Source organism: Pteropus vampyrus, unplaced genomic scaffold (assembly GCF_000151845.1).
Source record: "Pteropus vampyrus isolate Shadow unplaced genomic scaffold, Pvam_2.0 Scaffold238, whole genome shotgun sequence".
Classification (NCBI taxonomy): Eukaryota; Metazoa; Chordata; class Mammalia; order Chiroptera; family Pteropodidae; genus Pteropus; species Pteropus vampyrus.
Window position 1 is genome coordinate 1,710,450 of NW_011889019.1, and position 22,064 is coordinate 1,732,513.

The 22,064-nt window shown below is 36.4% G+C and overlaps 1 protein-coding gene and 1 pseudogene across 3 annotated transcripts in view; one reads left to right on the forward strand and one right to left on the reverse strand.

Moving 5' to 3' along the window:
* Positions 1-15,154, reverse strand: part of ARHGAP19 (Rho GTPase activating protein 19) — a 49,553-nt gene extending 34,399 nt beyond the window's left edge. For all 3 annotated transcript variants that reach the window (XM_023519847.1, XM_023519848.1, XM_011373990.2), the window contains exon 1: positions 15,076-15,154. In XM_023519847.1, the coding sequence (XP_023375615.1) occupies positions 15,076-15,131 (56 nt within the window). In that variant the 5' untranslated portion in view covers positions 15,132-15,154. The remainder of the gene's footprint in view (positions 1-15,075) is intronic.
* On the forward strand, positions 1,189-1,307 carry LOC111728929 (annotated as a pseudogene).
* Positions 15,155-22,064: the final 6,910 nt, after the last annotated feature.

Sequence of the window (22,064 nt, forward strand, 5' to 3'; positions counted from 1 at the left end):
TATGATGTATTATCGTTTTTATATGTTTAATTTAATTTGCTAATAGTTTGTTTAGGTTTCTTCATATATATTCATAAGAGAGACTGTCATGGAATTGTTCCATCTTGTATTGCCTTCATTAGGTTTTGATCAAGGTTGTGCTGGCCTTATAAATTTGGGGAGTGTGTCTTATTTTTCTATTTTCCAAAAAAGTTTATGTGAGATTGGTGTTATTTCTTCCTTAAATGTTTAGTCAAATAGGCTGATGAAACCATGTGGACCTAGAGTTTTTTTTATGAGGTTTTAAGTTATATATTCAACTTACATTGTATTATAGAGCTATTCAAATTTTCTATTCCTTCTTGTATTAATTTTGGTAAGTTATACATTTCAATGAATTTGGCCATTTCACATAAATGTTCAAATTTTATTGGCAAGAGCTCGTTTATAACATCCTCTTAGAAACTTAAATGTGTGTAGGTTCCATAGTGATGACTTCCTCTTTGTTCCTGATATTGGTAATTTATGATTTCTCTATTTTTAAATTCATGAATCTTATTAGAGGTTTATCAATTTTATTAGCTTTGTCAAGTTTCCAGCTTTTGACTTTGCTCAATTCCTCTATTACATGTTTGTTGTTTATTTCATTAATTTCTGCTCTTATCTTTATTACTGCCTTTTTTCTACTTTCTTTACTGGATTCAGAGTAAAGGCAGCACTGCAAATCAGAAGAATGAATGATCTTCTCACTAAATGGTGTTGGGACACTTGAACATCTATAGAAGGAAAAAATGAAAATCAACTCTTATCTCATACTATATACACAAGTGAATTGTAGCTCTAAAGGTGAAGAGCAAAACAATAACAGTAAAACTAGTAGAATGTGAGGTAAAAGAATATATTCTTAAACTCAAGATAGGGAAATAATCTTTAAAAAACATAAAAAATATTAATCATAAAGATTAATACATATAATTTCATTAAAATAAGAACTCATATTCTTCAAAAGACATCATTAAGAAAGTGAAAAAGCAAGCCACAGAGAGTGGGGGAAATATATCTGCAATATATATATAGCAAAAAAATGCCTCATATCCTATTATATTAAAAATTCCTACTAATTGATAAGAAAATAAGAAAAAATAATGACCCAACAGATAAACTTGCATGAGATTTCAATAAAATCTCACTTTAAAAAAGGAATAGCCAGTCTACGGCAATGCCATCCTGAACAAGCCTAATCCCATCTGATCTTGGAAGCTAAGCAGGGTCGGGCCTGGTTAGTACTTGGATGGGAGACTGCCTAGGAAGACCAGGTGCTATAGGTGTAAATAAAATAAAGTAAAATATAATATAATATAATATAATATAATATAATATAATATAATATAATATAACATAATATAATGTAATAAAAAATAAGGTATTGTAAGTTGACAAGGTCCTTGAAATCTATGAGGTCAACCAGAGTATAACTCGCCTAAAAGAAAAAAAAATTAATTAAAAGAAAAAAAAGGAATAGCCAAATGGCCAATATATTCATGGAAACTAACTGCTCAGCATCATTAGATATCAAGGAAATGCAAATTAAAAAAACAATAACATATTATTATTCAACAGAATGGCTAAAATTAAAGAGATTGACATTATTGAGGTTTAGAGAAAGTTAACAGTAATTCTTTTATACTGATAGTGGAGCTATAAGTTGGTACAACCATTTTGGAACAATGGTTGGCCTTATCTACTAAAGTTAAGCAAAAGGGTACCCAGTGACCCAGCAATTCTACTCCATGACTAAAATGCGCAGCCACATGTTCAACAAAAATCACAAACAAGAATGTTCAATAAAGTTTTCATTTCTAAAAAGCCAAAATGGAAGCAAAATGTCCAGCAGGATGGTTTATAAATTGTGGCATATATAATGGCATATCTTACAGTAATGAAAATGAACAAACTCCAGTTGTATGTACCATCAAAGATGAATCTCATATAATGATGAGCAAAATTAGTAATACACAGAGACAACTACTTACTATATAATGCCATTTACGTCAAATTTTAAAAACAGATAAAACAATAGTGTTTAGAGATACCTGCTTAAATGGCAAAATTATAGAGAAGCAAAGACGTATTTACCAAAAAATTTAGGATAACTGCTACCATTGGGGGTTATAAGTAATAGGAGGCATGAGAGCATGAGGGGAGTTTCCAGGATGCTAGCAATGTTCTTATGATTAATCACTGAACTATGGGGAAAAGAAAAGGATTCATTTGAAGTAAATATAGTAAATATTTGATTTGTTGAAGGTGGATGATAGGAAAAGAGTATTGATTATATAATTCTATATATTTGTATGTATAGTATCTTTCATGACAAAATTTTTTAAGAAATTAAGTAGTTTTTACCTAAATTTTGCTATAACTTGATGTAAATATCACAGAAAATCAAAGTATATACAAGTGAATTTCCTCACCATAAAAGGTTTTGCACAGATGGCCAAAACCAGGAGAAGTGGTAGTTAGGTATGCAGGCATACAGAGACAGCAAAGGGCTCCAGTATTTAAATACATATACTAATCAACTATACCAGAGTGATAGTGGCAAGACCTACCCCTTAAAAAGTATAATTTTTTTTAATATAAATGTGCTTCTTTTTCAGTTGAATTTTAAATATTACTCAGATTTTCAATTTTTTTTTTATTATGGTGACTTTAGTTAACAAATTTCATTAAGTTTCAGGTGTACAATTTAGCAGTAAGGCATATATATATATATTGCATTGTGTGTTCACTGCCCGTAGTTAGATTTCTTTCTGTCACCACATATTTGATCCCTTTTACCCTGTCTACCTCCTTCCTCCCCACTCACCCACTATCCTCTGGTAACTACTAGTCTATTGTCCATGTCCATGAATCTCTGTTTGTTTGTCCTGTTCCTCTGCTGCTTTTAGGTTTATATCCCACATATAAGTGATATCATGTGATTTTCAACTTTTTCTGTCTGGCTTATTTCATTTAGCATGATTATCTCAAGATCCATCCACATTGTTGCAAATGGCAGTATTGCATCTGTTCTTATGGCTGAGTGTTATTCCATATATATGTACCACAGCTTCTTTATCTAATCATCTATTGTAGGACATTTAGGTTGCTTCCATGTCCTAGCCACTGTGAATAATGCTGCTATATGAACATCGGTGTGCAAATATCTTTTCAGATAAGGGTTTTCAAGTCTTTGGGGTAAACACCCAGTAGAGGGATTGCTGGATCATATGGTAGATCAATTCTTAGTTTTTTGAGGAACCTCCATACTGTTTTCCATAGTGGCTGTACCAATTTGCAGTCCCACCAGCAGTGTATGAGGGTAAGGATAATTTTTAAAACCTATTTATAGTCTGCAATGATTACTTTGACCACTAGATGGAACCCTACATGAAAAGTGATATGCTTAGTGAAGACTGGAAACAAAACCCACAGCTAAAAAATCAGTTACAGAAAAATGAAATGCAAGTGCTCTTGAGGCATGTTGAACCCATGAATCTGCAAAATCCAAGGCAGTAGAGAAAAAAAAAACAACTGTATCCTGCAGATGTACTTTTAGCTGACTACTACCAAAACTGCATACCCACAAAACTAAATGTTTCTTCTCTAGTGAATGAATTGCTTAACTTGATTTGTTCTCCAAGAACCAAAACCTTGGCAACATCAAAATATGAGCTATATTTAAAGTTGTCAAAACCTGACTTACCACCCTGAGAGAAGTATGCACTCTTACTGCTTTCTCAATCCTCTGAAACATGGCTCAGAAACATGGCTTTAAATGTATCACTTTATAGAACTGTTAGAATGCATACAAGAATTAAGCACAAGGCTGTTATTCTTCCTTTTTCCACATATCAAATTCAAACTGGTATCATGAAAGTTGCACATAAAGAAAAAGGATAAAACAAGCCGTATGTGCCCAAGCTGGCAGGGTTTTGTTTTCTTTTTTTAATAACAAAACCAGTTCAAAGTTGATAAATGGTACCATAAAAACTCAAGGAACAATATCCAATTTTTTAGACAAAAATTTTGAAACATTTACATCTTAAGGTCTGGTCTTAAGAGTAGCTGTCCGAGGTTTTGTAATATCAACCTCTTATCTGTAATTTAGATTCCAATGGTCTACAAAATATATTTGGCTGTTATATTTGATCTCAGCTTTTACTAATTTCAAACCACTAGAGCACCTTAATCTGACTTAAATTGGCAAACTATTTAGAGATGAAAGATTCCTGATTGCTTACCTCTCCACCTAAACATTTTGGAAACCTAAGATTTTGCCCTATGTAATGACAATATAATGTTCTCAGTAAAGAAGGCTAATAATTCTTCCTCAGAGTATCTATACAAATTACACATATTTACTGACATATATTTACATGTCAAGTTTTTATTCTTTTGGGTGTGACAAGAATTATTACAGTCACCCCTCTGTATCGCCACACCTGCAAAGTCAACCGACCCTGGATAAAAAACATTTGAAGGACAAATATTACCTTGTTGCCGATGTGTATTATGTAGGTAGGCCTACTATGGTCAGGTCTGCACTGAAAATGTACAGACTTTTTTCCTTGTCATTATTCTCTAAATAATATAGTATATAACTATTTACATAACATTTGCATTGTATTAAGTATTGTTAAGTAATCTAGAGATGATTTAAAGTATACGGGAGGATGTAAGTAGGTTATATGCAAATACTACACCATTTTATATAAAGTACTTGGGCATCCATGGGTTTTGGTATGGGGGGAGGGGTCCTGGAACCAATCCCCCTGCAGATATCAAAGAATGACTCTTAATTCTGTTGCTGCCATCTCCCCTAATATTTCTCCCCCAGGCTGGTATAAAATAGGAAGTTTACTTGTATTAGAAAAGTAACACCAAAAGTCCCTATTATTTGAAGAAAGTTCTATAGTATGCTTTGCTGACTATACAGTGTCTGTCTTATCATTATCGAAAAGCTGTTTACCCCTCAAAAAAAGTAGTCAAAGCTTTAGCAGATTCTCTTTTCCTATAGACTTTAAATGCCATGAGCCTCAAGCAATCAAAATTCAAAGTATTTCTACCTATGATCAGATTAGGTTCCAAAAGACTACTTCTCAATCCACTTGTTCCAAAGTCCAGAGTGATTCTATCCAAGAGACAGCGAATGCTTTTGCTCTGGCACATGACTTGTCTTAACTACACAAGTTCACATATTGGAAATTCTTAAAGAGATTCTACATCTCAGTCTATAGTCTACGAACCAAATCACAAGTTTCTTCATCAATGAGCATTAAGAAGGTGAATTGCTTTTGAGCCAAACAAGAAATCGCAGTCATTCCTGTGTCATGTAAAATCAAACTAACCATGATCTACTGAGTGCTTGTAATTTTAAGAAACTGTAAGGTATAGGACAAGAAGGTAAGTCCTTGGCCTCCAAAAGCTTAAAATTCACTAAGTACTACAAGATCCTATTTAATTTTTCTACTACCTCTATTTTCAGAAATACAAGTGGCCAATTCCAGGTGCAATTAGCACATAGCATCTAGGAGGCCCAGTAAGATAACTTTGAAAATAGGCCGCTAACAATTTTTAATTATATTTGCACATATATATTAGCCTTTTAAGCGTCATTAGTTCAAAGAGATCTTCAGGCATTTGCTAAAACTCCTTTAAATCTGGAAGTGATAATGGAACTTTTTTCCCTGCAGAAAATTTTAAGCAACCACCACCTTAGGTAAATACAATACATATACTTTCCCACTCAGCACTCTGAATGGCACCAACTGTTGAGATGATGTGATATAGAAAAGATGGATTCTAATATGAGATTTTATGGTACAAGAACTATATAACATTTTTATTTCTCAACACCTAATAAGAATCTATTGTGTCAAAATATTTATGCTGTAATAAAATTTAGGCTTTATCCACTGTACTATCTTAATGCATATAGCCCAGATTCAAGTTTTTCAAAGAAAATTATTAACACAATGATTTAAGTGTATGTTTCACACTGGTGAGCTTATTTTTAAAGCCATGTTTACTTAATGAAAAACACCAATTGAAATATGGCTGATCTCTTGCGTGGGATCATCCTAACAACTAATGCAGATTGAATACCATCTAAATAAGGAGAGCTTGGTCACCAGGACAATTGCAAAAAAAATGACCTTACCAAGAGAAAAAAAAAATAACTTAGACCTTGTTTCTTGAGGGAAGAAACTATTATTGCAACCAATGGAGGGACTGGAGGGATTCCAAAATTCAGAAAACTTTAAAATAATAAATAGACAAGTATACAAAGCTAGCCATACTTCAAAGGGCTTATTACAGTGCAAGCAGTGATTTCTGAGTAAAGTACAAAGGACTTTCTTAGATAGAAAAAGTATTTGATGTTAATGTCAAGTATAATATTACTAAATGATATTGCTGTACACTTTCTTGGTTTCGGATCTTCCCTTATTTCTTAGTTTCCTGTTACTTGGTGAGTTTTTCTTTAGTTTCGCTGTTATTCCTTACTTGGTTTTATTTTTGTAATTGTGTTCAGTATGAAAATAAAACAAGTAGGGAAGTAAACATACAGTGTAAATATATATATGCCTTACTGTTAAAGCGTACAGGTGAAACATTGGATTTCATTAACCAATGTCACCATAAAAAAAATAATTAATTTAAAAAAATAAAAATAAAACAAGTGAAGAACTTTTCATTATATAATCCCAGTGTCATTCTTTGGTTACAATTTCTAAATAATGAGGTTCTCCAATCCCCAAAAGTATCATTATTGTAAATGTAGCTGTCATTATAGTGGCATGTAATTACAAATTTAATATTAAGAATTATGTGATTTCTATATTTCACTCATAAATTTTTTTCTCTTTATTGATATTGATAGAACCTAGCTGAGACACCTTTGTCTCTAACTGGAGATAAAGTATGCCAAATAATGTTTTACTTCTTTATTATAACACATTTCTGAAACTTGGGCAAAAATCAACCAAATCATTTTAATTTCCTATGAAAAACTAAAATAACAAAAATAAAATTGAAATCATACCATCAGGAATTTTTTTGAAGTAAATGTAGCTTTACATGGTATGTTGGACAATATTTTCTTTTAAACTGGGGAAAGTTTATGTTATAGATTGGCTCAGGTCATTATTGTATTTTTTAATCTTACTGAGTCCCAAGAAATTAGTTTTATGCTACGTAATATGCTCTGGTTAGTAAGCAAAAGAAATAAAGCCCAGACTTAATTAAATTAATTTAAGGTTATATACTTTTGAAGAAAACATTTCATTTTCATACTTGTGAATATAAACAATATTTTAATTACATGTTAATTCTTCAAACACTCAAGGGTTGATAATACAACATAACCAAACTCAACTGGCAGGAGACTGAATTTTTCTTTTTTTGCAGTTGTTTCATTTTTGCAATAACAAAATGTTGGCGGATAGCTTTCAGGTATAATTCAGCCTGACAAATCACCTGTATTTAATTTGGTAACTGATACTGTTATTTACATTTTCATCTGATTATCTTAAAAGCTATGGCTTTATACAGTCTTAAAGTTATGAATTTGATACTAACACATTTCCCATTATAAAATGTCATTAACTGTCATTAACCCACTCTATATTTGAATAATCATTTATAAAGTAGAACACAAAAGTTGTGAGTATCTAATGAAATTATTTTTTTCTCCCTCATCAATAGTTTTATACTTAATGGTTTTCCTAAAATATTTTAAATACTAGCTAGAGACCATAACACAAAAGATGCATGGCAAAGAAAATAAAAGCTCCAAGAATTCACAAGTAGGAGAGAGGCTTTCTCCCTTATACAAGAGTCGAGATTTGAGCTAGGTCTTAAAGATGAATAGAGTTTGAACAGTGAAAAAAAAAGTAGTACTGAAATGAGGGGCTTTTTGGTTTGTTTTTTAAAGAAACATAAAATGCTTTCTCCACACTCTAGTGGCAAGCCCTTTTCAAAACATAACTTTAGACAAAGAGAAGTGCACAGGGGAGTTACAGAGATACAAGTGAACATCAGCTGTCTGTGCTACCCAACATCAATTTCCCCCTTTCTCTGGTAACAGCATCCCTAGTTTCCTATGAGTATTAACCTCTCCCCATCTTTCAATCTACATGGTTTGGTGGGGTGAACCTACTCCCTGGGCACCAAATGTAAGCAACTGACCCAGACATAGCTAATCGAAACATTCTGTCCTCCTCACTGACTGAGGAAAAGACCGACAAGCCAAATCAGGACAAAAGGACTCAATTCCAGGATTCACTAGAAGCTAAGATTGCTAAACTGGTGGAATGTACGACTGAAGCTGTTGGTAGTCCATTACTGCCATCTTTTGTGGAGAACCTGCCTTCAGATGAAGCAATTACAGAGAAAATCAGATCTAAGAGCCAGAGACAGATGCCTAGTGACACTTTGAGATTTGAGATTATCAATACAGATTAAGCTATTCCCCTGACTTTTCGGTTTCTTGAGCCAATTAATGTCTCCTTTTACTTAAGCTAGTTTAAGTTGAAGCTCTATCACATTTAACTGCAAGAATCCTTATAAATATAAATATATAAAACTGTTTGCCCCCCTGGTATGAGTCAGAAACCTCCTTTCCCCATATCCATCTTCAGAAGACAGAGTAGTCATCTTGGGTGCTCTGCCTCCCTGCCTCCTTGGGATAGTCTCGCTTTTTGCTGAGCTTAATATCGCCACTGCCTCCAAAGCCTGCCCCAAGTGGCTGTGGCTGGCAGCCTCTACTAGAAAGTCGCCCTCTCTGCATTTTCCTTTTTTAATTTTTGTCTTATCTCTCGTGCTTCTCCACTCCATACCATTATTCCAATGCTTCTCAGTTTTTCATAAACCAGTTTTGGTTTTTCTTACAAATGTGAACTTCCATTCAGCCAAATGCACCAATCAAAGTGCACAGCATACAGCCTTTGGTTCTTCAGCTTACCTTATTTCAGCTATTTTTATTGTTCCACATTATTCAAAGGTTCTTTAAAGAAATAACAAAATTTCCAAGCTTAACGCTCTGTTATGTCAAACAACTGATGCTGCTATTAAATCTAAATTCAGAATAAGAGGATATTACTCTGATAATTGTAACTAAAAACTATCCTTGTTCAACAGATTCATGTGTAATAAATGCCCACCCCTAAACAGAAATGTAGTTTTTTAAATTTTTATATATGTGTGTGTGTGTTTCAGGATCATTACAAACACAAATTTCTAAAACTTCATAACTACATACCAGTAGCCCCATGTAAAAAGCTGAGGAAAGAAATGTCAAAGTTGCTTGCTCAAAGACACGTACTGCTTTATTTGAGCGAAAAGTATCAATAAACAACATACCCTCCAGGATCTTTGCAAGTTTGAAACAGCAGAGATAAATAAGGTAATACAGTATAAAACATCAGTATGCCTCAAAAAAATAAAATATAAACAATAGTTGTTAACTGTTTTGCTTCAGGCTCGATGTTCCAGGAAACTGTCATTCCATTTGGAATGCATATAGACTTTTACAAGATTACAAGCAAGTAAGTGTCTCAGTGTAAATTTACACTGCCAATTACTTTCTTGTCCTCTCTAATTTGTTTCCAGCCCTCATTCATTCAGATCCTACACACCACCTCATACTTTTCTATAATTAGACTTAGGAAGCGCTCCAGAAAGGGTAGCATTGAACTTGGAGATAAAATGATTCTCTGCATGCAACAGTTAACAATTTATTGCCTCTCACCTGTCATTGCCTACTCTGCGAAAATGGAGCTGGAGCCTTTAAATAGATTTCTTTTGCCAGCTGGCACAACGTTAAGCATTATTATTAATAAAGACCACTGGAGAGACACTTCAGGAAGAAGGGCCTTTCCCTTTCTGGTTCCAGCGTGCTCCTCTAGGCAAGTTCCTGCAGTGTGCGTGCGAAGCTTCTTCAGCACCCAGTTCCGGCCAGCTTCTCCAAGTGATAAGACTCTTGCAGTATTCAGCAGTCTGCAGCACCCATGAGGAAGTAGCTTTCCAAGGCTCCTTCCTATAAACAAACAGCTTTCCGCAGTACCCTAATGGGTGGATTTCTAGCAGTTTCCATAAAGTGCATTTCCAACAAGTTCCACCACAGCAATTTCTCTGCCATTCAGTGAGCCATCGCCATGCCCTTTCCAACAAGGTCCAGACTTCTGCCCTAGAAGGGCTCTTCCTTACACATTCTATCTCAGTCCTAAGAATTAGAGCCGATTGTTTCCTAACCTCCTCCGCAGCTTTATTAAAGTATAACTGACGAGTAAAAGTGTAAGATATTTAAAGTGTACAACGTGATGATCTGACATGCATACACATTGTATAGCTGATTCTGATATATATTTGTATATTCTTTAGAGATCTCTTTACTTCTTACTAGCCAATCCCTTGTTACTCTAATGCCGTTATAGTTAATAACTCTATATTAAACATTTAATATAAGCATTGAATGTTTATACTAAACATTCAAATTACTGTATAGTTTCTTGGTCCTAATTGAACACTGATATATCAGCTAAAATTAGCAAAACATCAACACCAAACAGATGGAATTTCTAGAGACAACCCATCCTAAAAGGTGGATAATAAAACCGTAGTTAAGAGGGTTCACTCCAGGTAACCAGGGGGTATCGCCAGGAATAAAGTGCTGATTTAAAAAAAAAAAAAAAAAGAAAGAAAGAAAGAAAGCAATAATCAAGTATAATGTGTCTCTCTCAACGATAAAATGTGCTAGCAACCTGACATATATACCTAGTACACTTTTTATGCAAATTATCCACTTGGCATATATCAATTGGCTTCTTATAAGCATGAATTGAGTCAGTGTCCCCAAATCCATCTAATGGTTATAATCATTTCTGAACTTGCAAGTCAAACAAAAAATAAAGATCCTGATTCTCTGAGGACCTTCCACACAACCAACCAGCAATCTCTTTTAACATTTTTTAAGTCTCACAAGCTCTAAAACCAAAGGTTAGAGGTAAAGAAAGGTGAGCCACTTACCAGTTTATGCAGATAATTTTAAATTCTAATTTTGTTCTTCCCCACTTCTTCCACCAAGGCTGGCCTTAACTACAAACACAATGATCAAACTCTCTAAGTCAGATAATTGATAAAAATGTAAAATAAAGATTCAGATTCAAGAAAGATCCCTAAAGAATCTATTCTTCATTACCCTTCAGATAGAATTTGACAGCACAAATACAAAACTCAATTCAGATATTTAAACCATATTTTCCCACTTAACTTGTTCATATGAGAAAAGACGAGCCTTCCTAAGAGCAATAAAGGTTCCATCTATCACTTTTCTTGAAGGGCCACATTGCTGTCTTAAGAGAAAGAACAATATAACAAAAAAGGCTTCAGGAAGTCATGTGTTTAGTCACCAATATTCCATACTCTAATGTGTATGTAAATTAGCAGGATACAGAACCCTTTCTCCATCTTCAGGCACCTTCCATATCCTCCACGAACATTTCCAAAATGGAATGCAAGCATCCCACAGTCTGCTCCTAAGCTTCCTGCTGTTCCTAAATTCCAGAAGCAGGCTTGAGCTCCAAAACTTGGACACTGATGGCATATTAACTGTCACCAATTATCACTATCACAGCTTGCTTTGCCTCTCTTTACCCATATATGTTTCTTTTTGCTTTCTCTGGTTCATAACGGGTTTCTTTTTTTCCATTGAATGTTTAGGTTTAAAAGCCTGTGACTCTTTGTTATCAATTTCCCCTCTTCATCTAATAATAGTTAGCACTTTCTTTTTATGTCTCTTTTCAATTCAAAGATCACTGAGCTGGACTTTCCTAGGCCAAGTATGTGAGGAGGTGGCTATATTTCATTTCCTACTTTAGCTTTTTCTCTCTTTGACCCGTAAGAGTGTCATTATTTTTATACTACTACTGGTAGAGTGGATAACTTCTATTTGTGGATTCCCCTTTAGTATAATCCACTTAATTTGAAGGTATAATTAGTGAAGTGAGTTAAATTTTAAAACATCATTCTATCCGACAAAGGCCAGAAATAGAGGGAAGGGGGTGTTTATCATCAAAAGGACAAAATATAACCTGGAAATGGACAGAGCAATTTTTTCTTACTTAATTCTTGGATTAAACAATTTAAAGCATTTCTAATTATTAGGAGAAGGCTTCAAATAATGATGAAGAAACAGAAAACTAGACGGTTCTAAACGATGATCACGAATTCTCCATTCAACATGCAATAATGAATGTACAACATAGGGAAAATAATCAACATTATTGTAATAACATGTATGATGACAGATGGTTACTAGACTTATTGCAGGGACATGGTAAGGAATATAAATATCAAATCACTATGTTGTACACCTGAAACTAATATAAAATTCTATGTCAGCTATATTTTAATTTAAAAAACATACAAACACATATTGCTCTGTGCAAATCAGACAATTCTTTCCTCTTCTTTATAGAATACAAGGGGCCACACCATTGACAGAACATTAGAAAGGTTACTATCTTCAGGACAAAAAAAAGAATTTGTATTTATTACCATAAAGTAATATTTTATATATAAGAAACAACAAAGACTATTATTCACTCATTATTGACCACCTACATAAAGCTAAACTAAGCTAAGTTGGAAATACGTAATAAAAATATACATGTGACCTGCCCCCAAAAAGCCTTACAGAAACCCAACTTCTCTTTTACAACTGGAATCGAGAACATGGACTCTGTGAATCACGTAACTAATACTATCACAAAATTTGCATGCCATTGGCAATATCCTTTAAAGGAATTCAAACTATTTCTATTACAGAATAGTATTTTTGTCTTCAGGTTTTCATCACAATTCAAGATTTTACAGCAGGACGAGGGATGATCTAATCAAATTTATTACTCTCGTCTACAGTTTCCAGGCAAAAATAGTCAACTAGTTATAAACAGCTCCAAGAGTGGAACTCTTCCCTAAAAAAAATTAAATTAAAAAAAATAATAAATAAGAAAATAAATTACACATTCAACCATGCCCATCTCAGCTAGGGAAAGAGCTCAGTGCCCGTTCATAAAACCTGCTTCAGTATAAATGGCACCAAGAGACACCAAACTAAAGAGTTTTACTCATTTACCGGCAAGGAATGTAAATAAGCCCACTCTACTGAATTCTAATATATATGTAATCAATTAAGACAACTAAGGTCTCAAGGCTGGGGCAAGACCAGCTGGAAATTCTTTCTAAGAAATACTAAATTTTGATGTGCTTGCTTAGGAGAGAATGGGTCTGTAGAAATAAAGTAATGATTTCCTAAACTACAGATCCCTCTGATCTGTTCTTTAGTTGTTCTAGGAAAAAGAAAATTTCTTAAGTATTGAGTGGTTATTATCTGTGGTACTCAGTGCTATGAGCTTTAAAAGAAGTGTCTAATTAAATCCAGACATCTTCTGGAAAAGACATCACTACATCCATTTGCAAATGAAAAAACTTAAGCTGAAAGAGGTTTAAAAATTGGCCAGAGCATTCTATTCTTTTTGGTGCTATTGTAAATAGGATTGTTTTCCTAATTTCCTTTTCAAATAGTTCATTGTATATAGAAATGCAACTGATTTTTGTATGTTGATTTGCATTCTGCAACTTTACTAAATTTGTTTATTCTAAGTTTTTTGTTAGTAGTTTTAGGATTTTCTATACATAAGATCATGTCTGCAAACAGGGACAATTTTTCTTATTCCTTTCTAATCTAGATGCTTTTTGCTTTTCTTTTTCTTGACTAATTGCTCTGGCTAGGACTTCCAGTACTATGCTGAATAGAAGTGGCAAGAGTGGGCATCCACGCCTTGTTCCTGAGATATCATTTCACAGTGTCACTGTCAGGATGACTATTGTAAAAAAAATTAAAAAGACAAGTGTTGGAGAGGATGAGAAGAAACTGGAACTTTTGTATAGCTGGTGAGAATGCAAAATGGTGTAGTTGCTATGGAAAATAGTATGAAGGTTTCTCAAAATATTGAAAATACAACTATCATATAACCCAGCAATCCCACACCTAAAAGCATTGAAATCAGGATCTGAAAACAATATGAGCACTCCCATGTTCACTGAGGCACAATTAACAATAGCCAAGATATGGAAACAACCTAAATGTCCATGGACAGATGAATGGATAAGCAAAATGTGGTATATATATATAGAGAGAGAGAGAGAGAGAGAATATTACTCATCTGTTAAAAATAAGAAATTTCTGCAGTATGTGACAACATGGATGAACCTTTAGGACATTATGCTAAGTGAAATAAACCAGAAGGACAAATACTGCATGATACCACTTATATGAGATATCTTAAATAGTTAAATTCATAGAATTAAAGGGTGTAATAGTGGTTCGCAGGGACTGGGGGAGGGGAAATAGAGTTACTACTTAACAGGCATAAAGTTTCAGTTAAGCAAGATGAAAAATTCTTGAGATCTGCTGTACAACATTGTACCTATAGTCAACAATACTGTAATGTACACTTAAAAATTTGCTAAGAGGGTAGATCTCATGTTAAGTGTTCTTACCACAATAAAAAAGAAAAATTTTTTTTAACTGGCCCAAAGACTCAAATCGTTTTCTGACACCCAAATCCGTGCTGACTTAACCATATAAACTGACTCAGAGCAGATTCAAAAGTACCGACAGCGCTCTCTACCAGCGCTGTGTGACGTTGGGGAATTCGTTTAACAGCTCTGGGCTTGAGTGTTCTCAACATCAAGATGAGTCTCAGCGTAAAGGCAGGCAGCGCTGCCACCACCAACTGATCAGTTTGCAGCCAACGCTCAGGGTGGACCTCCCATGAGCATCAGCAGGACTGAGCGCGGTTCCGACTAAAGCCCAACTCTGGGCGAGACCAGGGCGCTTCAGCCCCCATAAGCGCCAGGGTGCGAAACGCCATGGGAGGACGGCACAAAGCCCGGCCCCGCTGGGTCACCCTGACCCAAAGGAAAGGCGTCAGTACGACCAGCCCATCGCCTCGTTTCCTAGGCAGCTGGACCAAAAATTCGGCTCACCTCCGACCGGATTCGCGGGCTGGCACCTCCCCTTCACTCCGCGCCTCAGTCGCCATCTTAGTCAGCAAACTTCTCTCACCGCCCTCCTTCAAGCCCCGCCCCCACGCCTTTGAATTGGCTAAGGTGTTCTCCCTTCTTCCACACGATTGGATAATTTGACCGCCCCTTCTTAACCAGAACAGTTTCGTGGTATTATTGGTTTATTCAAATAGCTAACCGTCATTGGTCGTCCTCTGCACTGGCGGAATAGAAAGGTGTTGGGTTGAAGATGAGACTTAGCCCCGAGGCATTTCGGGATTTGTAGTTTCTCATTTTGATTAACCCTTCAGATTCCACTGACTTTTAGTTCAAGTCAGATATCCGCAGCCTACGCCCAAATTTTGACCTGATGTATAAATCTCAGAACTACAGAACTGTCCAATTTGCAAGTGACTTTAAAAGTCATTTTCTAAAATGCAAAATTTCGTTTTCTGTCTTGACACAGTGAAATACCTAGATGGGTAGGTAGAGAGTGGCAACCAAATACTGTTAAATTTAGTTCACAGTCCGCTTTCTCCAGATGGTCACACAGCACAATGGTAGGTCACTTATGCTTCATTCCACCCGCTCCCTTCCGGCTTCCCAGAGAACACACATAGTTTGCCTCACTGGTCTAAATCATGGAACCAAAACCTGCATAACTTTGTCCCTGGCTGAGCTGTATTCCTCAATGGTAGAAATAACCATAATTATGCTTGCCCTCTCTGCCTCATGGGCTTCTGGTAAAGATTAACTGAGGCAACAGATATGAGAACATTGTAAACTTAGGGCATTCGTTTTTTTTTCTGCATTATTTTTTTATACTAATTTTTTTCTAGAGATTTTTCTGTTCTGAGATCCCTTCACCTGAGGTTCTCCCAGCACTCTCTTTTTCACTAAGCTCTATCCACATGTTTCAGTTTCTCAACAAACTCTTCCCTACCTGAGTCTTTGCACATGTTGCTTGTTCCAGCTAGCTCATTTTTCACTTTATTATCTTGCATATCTCAGCTTAAATGTCACTGGTTCAGATGCCTTCCATGGCCCCCACTGTATAAATCAATTCCCCTACTAAAATTTCACACAGCACTCTGTACTCTTCCTTCATAGGTCTTATAACAATTCATAATTATATAGTTTTGTGACCATATGTTTCATGTGAGGGTTCCCAACTAGACTTCCTGCCACAAGTAGGCAGAAACTACATCCATTTTGCCTTGGCATCTGGCACATAGTGGCCTTTCTATAAATATCTTTGGAACAAATTAATAAACAAGTCCTCAGACTATATTATCCCAATCAAAAAATGAATCACATGTTCTAATAAATTATTTCAATTGATGAGAATTTATATTAAAAGTTCGATGAAAGTGTCAGAGAAAATTTCATTTAGTTTTATGTTTAACTAATTGTTTTTAATGAACAAATATATGAAAAGAAACACAAAATTCAACAAACATGTATGAACCAAGTTTTTTTTTTTCCTGGCTCCATGACACCAATTGATTGATTGAAATTGATTATTTCTCACAAAAGAAATGTTTAAAACTTTAAAATATAGCCAGTAGGAAGAATACCACATAACTCTATTTCTGGTTCATCTGTTTTGATGACATTTTTATACAAAGTTCTTAATGTTTGAGGACATACAGCACAGTAGTTAAGAGCATGGAGTTAGTGAGGCTAGGTTCAAATCCTGGCTCCATCATTTCTAGCTGTGTGACCTCAGGCAAATTACTTAACTTTCTGATTTAATTTCCTCTTCTGTAAAATGAGGATAATAATCATCAGAGGGGTACTGTGAAGATTAAATGAGAAAATCTCTGAAAAGCTGCTTAGCAACACAGTATCTGGCACATACCAACACTAGATAAATATTCAAGGGGACATGATGAATACTAAGAATGCTTAACTCCCTTCTCAGATAACACTTCTATCTCCAATGCTGTGTGATAAGGACCATACATTACACTACAATACATGCAGTTTAATCAGTTACTATGTAGAGAGGACTGTTTCTCCTCAAAATCTGACTTCTGATTAAAAGCAAGTATCATTGCTGAGTACTATAAAAGTGCCACCTCCCAGCTGACAAATCTGCACACCATGTTTCTGCAAGGGTGTCATGGCTCCCTGAAATCACCCTTACTCCATCTAGGTACTATGTGTCAGCCTGTTGATAAGCATAGTTGTACAGAAGGAATTCATGAAAGTTCAGAAGGTCATCTTGTTTCCAACAGCCTGGCTGAACCAAAGGTCACTGAAAAAAGTGGCTCCAGTCCTCAAGGAGTTTATAATTGACTCAGGGAGACAAAATGAACACACATAAAATCATATACAACAGAAGACAGTTTAGAATTATGGAGGGCTAAATATCAAAACAGAGAATAGATTCCTAAGAATTCAAAAGTATGGAGAAGTGAAGGAGGCCAGGACTCTCAGGGATAGTTTATTAATTTTTCAAAAGATACTTATAGAGCAAGGGCATGGACATGAATCTGCTACAAAGGTCACTGCAAATCCATCTACCTACTCCAACAGACTTCAAGCTTTGGGGGCAGAACTGGTGTTCTAATCATCTTTGTGTTTCCAGGCCCTAGCCTCAATGGACGGGGGAAAAGAGAGGGAGGAAAGTTGGAGAGAAGTAGAAGAAGCGACACGATAAAAGAGAAAGAGAAGGAAGATCTATGCCCATGACCCCCACCCCAACACTGTCCTCTCCATACCCTGACCTCTAACCTCACCCTCCAACAATGCAAGTGACTTGCAGTACCTGGATGAATCTTTATGTTTTCCACTTTTGTTCTTGCTGTTCTCTCTGCTTAAATTAAAGCAGGACGTTCTGATGCCCACATCAAAGTATAAAAATATCATGAGCACAACAAGCATTTCTGAGCCTTCCATCAGTATTGAGACTGTTAGGGATGGTGTGAGGGTGCCTATTGAGCATTAAAAAAAAAAGACTAAAAGGTATATTGTTCATTCTCTTATCAAACTGGCCAATAGCTCACCCAAATATCATTCGTGCACCAGCAATACCCATTTTTCCCCCTTTCTTTGCCAACTAACTTGTATTTGTTATGATGAAGTCTTTGAAATCATTATTTTAATGGCTTTCCCATCACCTGTTAATATTTAGCTCTTTTCTTTTTATGTTGTTTAATTACACAAGTAATACATAAAGACATTTTTCTTGTAAAAAAAATTTCAATTACAGGTAAAATTTCCCTTGTCTACCATTCCTACATTCTAGTCGCTCCTCTGAGAAGCCACTATTTTCAGTTTGATATGCTAATTTCCAGATCATTTTCTATATAATACATTTATTCGACAAATATTTATTGAATGTCTACTATGTACCAAGCACTGTTCAAGACTTGGAGATACACATGTGAACAAAACAAAGTCCCTCTCTTGTGGCATTTCATTCTAATGGTAACACACATACATAAATACATTAGTTTAATTTTTAGAGAAATGGTGATATACTGTACATATTGTCCTTATATGTATGTCTTGGATATCTTTCTATGACAGTGCACATAGACTGCTATTACTCTTTTGAACTGCTGTGTAGTATTCCTCGTTACATATGTTCTCTGATTTATTTAAACCATCCCCATCAGTTGTACATTTAGGTTTATGTCCATCTAGGTTGCAAGCACTGGAAACTGCCTTTGGCTAACCTAACAGAAACCGAATTTGTTGGAAGGATACTAGGTTGAAGGACCAGCAGGAAGAAAGGGGGTTAGGACTCCAGACTTCCAGCCAAGGTCATGCTATTCAGTGCCACTTGACTCTCAGCACAGTCATCCCTCCGCTGATTTTCCATCTGTCCTTTGGTCTCTGTGTCACTCTCTGCAGAGGAAATCATGACTGAGAACATCTGATTGGCTGAGCCTAAGTAGCATGCCTCCACTCTTCTGCAGGAAGAAAAGCACTGTGTCCCATCGAAGTGGGAAATTACCCCAAAAGGGGAAAAAAATTGAAGGACATTGTGTGCTACAAAGCATTCCTGTTTTTTTGCTTCCTGGGGCACCGGTTTATTTTGGGTTGTGGCATATCCTTCCGTCTCCTTCAGACACATCAAAGACTAACATCTACATTATTCCATTTGCCCAAAAAAGAAAACTGTTTTCAGCTTTGTTATGGAATCCTCTTCAAGACTGGCCACAGGGAGAGAGCGTAGGGGAGGGAACTCAATGAGGCCAACGAAAGAGGAACCAATTCCATGCAGCTGAAAATGACCCAGTTCAGGGCTGGAACCCCTGGGGGTAAAAACTCTCCCAGGTGAATAAGCTTGGACACAGCCAGGTTACTGGCAAGAGGCTGGCTGAGAAAAGGCCTGGAAGCACATGCAGGCACAGAGCATTGTGGGATTCACCATCTATCAGGCACTGAGTTCATTGTTGGGGCTCTAAAGTTGAATGAGCCCTTAATCCTACCCTCAAAATGCTCAGACTATAGCTAAAGGGCTTGGGAGCCAGGCTGCCTGGGCCACAACAGGGGCAGAGACCAAATTCCCTGAAAGCCTGAAGGTACCCTCAGCAGTCAGGCTGGCGTGGGAGCTGGTCTGAGGGAGGGAGAGGTGGGTTCTGAGTCTTGCAAGGTGAGTTGGAAGGCCTGCAAACCGACCAAATAATTTTTAATGCAATCTCTCTGGCCTTCTAGTCAAAAACACCCCAGACCTCACTCAAGTCAGGGGGCCCCAGGTGCTGTTGATAAGTTTCAAAACAGTAACATACGTGTGACGTTCAAGAATGAGCGGTACATTATGAGCTCACTGTGTTGGGTGTTATCTCCACAGTCATGTGAGCTGAAGCTTGGGTGGATCCTTTTTTTTCTGACACTATACCCCATTCTCATAGAGATTGTTTTAGTATGGAAAGAAAATTTTGCGTTGCCTCCTTAGAGCAATAGGCAGCGCTTCCCGGCACCATCTGAAGGCCCTGGGTTCGAACCTCATAATCTGAAGAAATTTTGCACGTAAACTCTCTACAGCTACTAGGAAATAGGTGAAGGTCAAGAAAGGCCTCAAGTCTTCCCCTACCTCTCTGTCCTCTAGACAGGAGCTTTCAGAGTCAGTTTTGAAGAGTCCCCCATTCAAAATTAGAAAGTAAATTATCTTTCAGCACCCTGTAGGTTGCTACGGTCATCCCCACTCATAGATCCACCTTCTTTCAAGAATGTAGGAAGAGAGAGATGCTTTGCTCATTCATTCACACTTCTCTGTGAATTAAATCTAAGGGTACTTCTTCTGGAATATGAATTTAAAGGACTACTTCTAATTGTGAAATTAAAGGCTTGTCACCCAGTTAAAATAATTTCACACAGTCATTTGGATTAGGAAACATGAAAACCTAAAGACTCGATAATTGTGTCTCAAGTTACCGTTTTACATCTGCTGCATGTCTAGATTTGTTGGTATGATTGACTAGTATTGGCTTCTCCCACTGGACTGTAGCTATTTGGATTAAGGACTATATTTGGTTTTGCTTAATCAACTATTTGTTGATTGAATAAAAGAACAATAAGCCAAAGAAATCAAAGAATAAGTGAAATAATGAGGTTATTCAAGCCTTATGAAAAAACTACCTTCCACCTCTACTGGACCTAGATTTTTGGTTTGATGCCTCCAGCATCTCTTTAGGGGTCTTCTGCTCCTTTTTCCTTAGTTCATGCATCTTGGGTGGGACTGGCCCTATCTCTAGACACAGGGATAGGCAAACAACTGAGGCCTGGCCAATCGGAGGACTCTCTGGACTCAAGGATCATATAGTCTAGACCAGTCCAAGTAACCAGTCCATAAAAAGGAAGTATGAAGTAAGAGGCCCACTGGGGGAACTGAATGTGGTGGGAGGACAAAGGGCAGGAGGAACTACTGCCTACTGGGGAGAGCAGAGAAAGCTTCACAGAGGGGGTTTATAACTAGAATGAATAAGATTTTGATAGGTGGAGGCATTCTCTGCACAAAGAAGAGGACCAAACACGAAGAGACAGGAACATGTGAAATGTGTTTGGAGACAAGGGCCCTGTCTCACAGGAACAACGGGCTTCTGTGGGTGTGGAAGACACGATAAGGTTGGAAGAGTGGACTAGAGCCAGGCCACTGAGAGTTCTGGAAACTGTGTTAAGGAGCTGAGGGTTTTACTCAGGAAGCAATATGGACCTATTCAGAGTGGGGGTGGTGGGTAACCTGAGCAGGGCTGGTTGTTAGGAAGTTGATCTGCCAGAAGAGTGGATTAAAAGGAAAGGACTAGAGCCTAGACACAAGTTGCATGAGGCCAGCCAAGGAAACATGAACGGCATGATCAATGAGACCAGAAATAGGGCATGACTACTGGCAGAGGCACCAAAAGAAGGAATCAACAGGGCTTGAGGAACAAGAATTAGGCAGAGTTCAATGACCAGACTGCAAAGCCTGGATACCAGGTTCTAGGTAGTGGTCTGAGTAGAGCAGGCTTTGACATCAACCAAAACGAAGTTTGAATCCTGGCTCTGGTACTGGTAATTTGTGTAATCTTGGATTAAGTTTTCTTACCTCTGTGCCTTGGTTTTGTCATCTGTGGAGGGGGATAATACCTAACTCAGGTTATTGGAAGACTAAAGGAAATAATATCTATAAAGCACTTTTTAGGGTACCAGGCATAGAGTAAACACTCAACATAACTAATGGCATGTTTCTTTTTGGAGTGCTGCAGATGTTCTGAAATTAGATTATGGTGATAGTTATGCAACCCTGTAAACATACTAAAAACTGTTGAATTGCACATTTTAAATGGATGAATTTTATGATATGTAAATTATACCTCTATAAAAGTTTTCAAAAATAATCACTGTGTGGTAGTTACTATTATTATTGCTTCATTTCCTTATCCGAGTAGTTCTAATAAGCCTGAATGGCATTGTTCTCTAAATCATCTTCGGATTTTCCAATTATATTAGCATTGTTTTTTTAAAGTTCCTGGTCG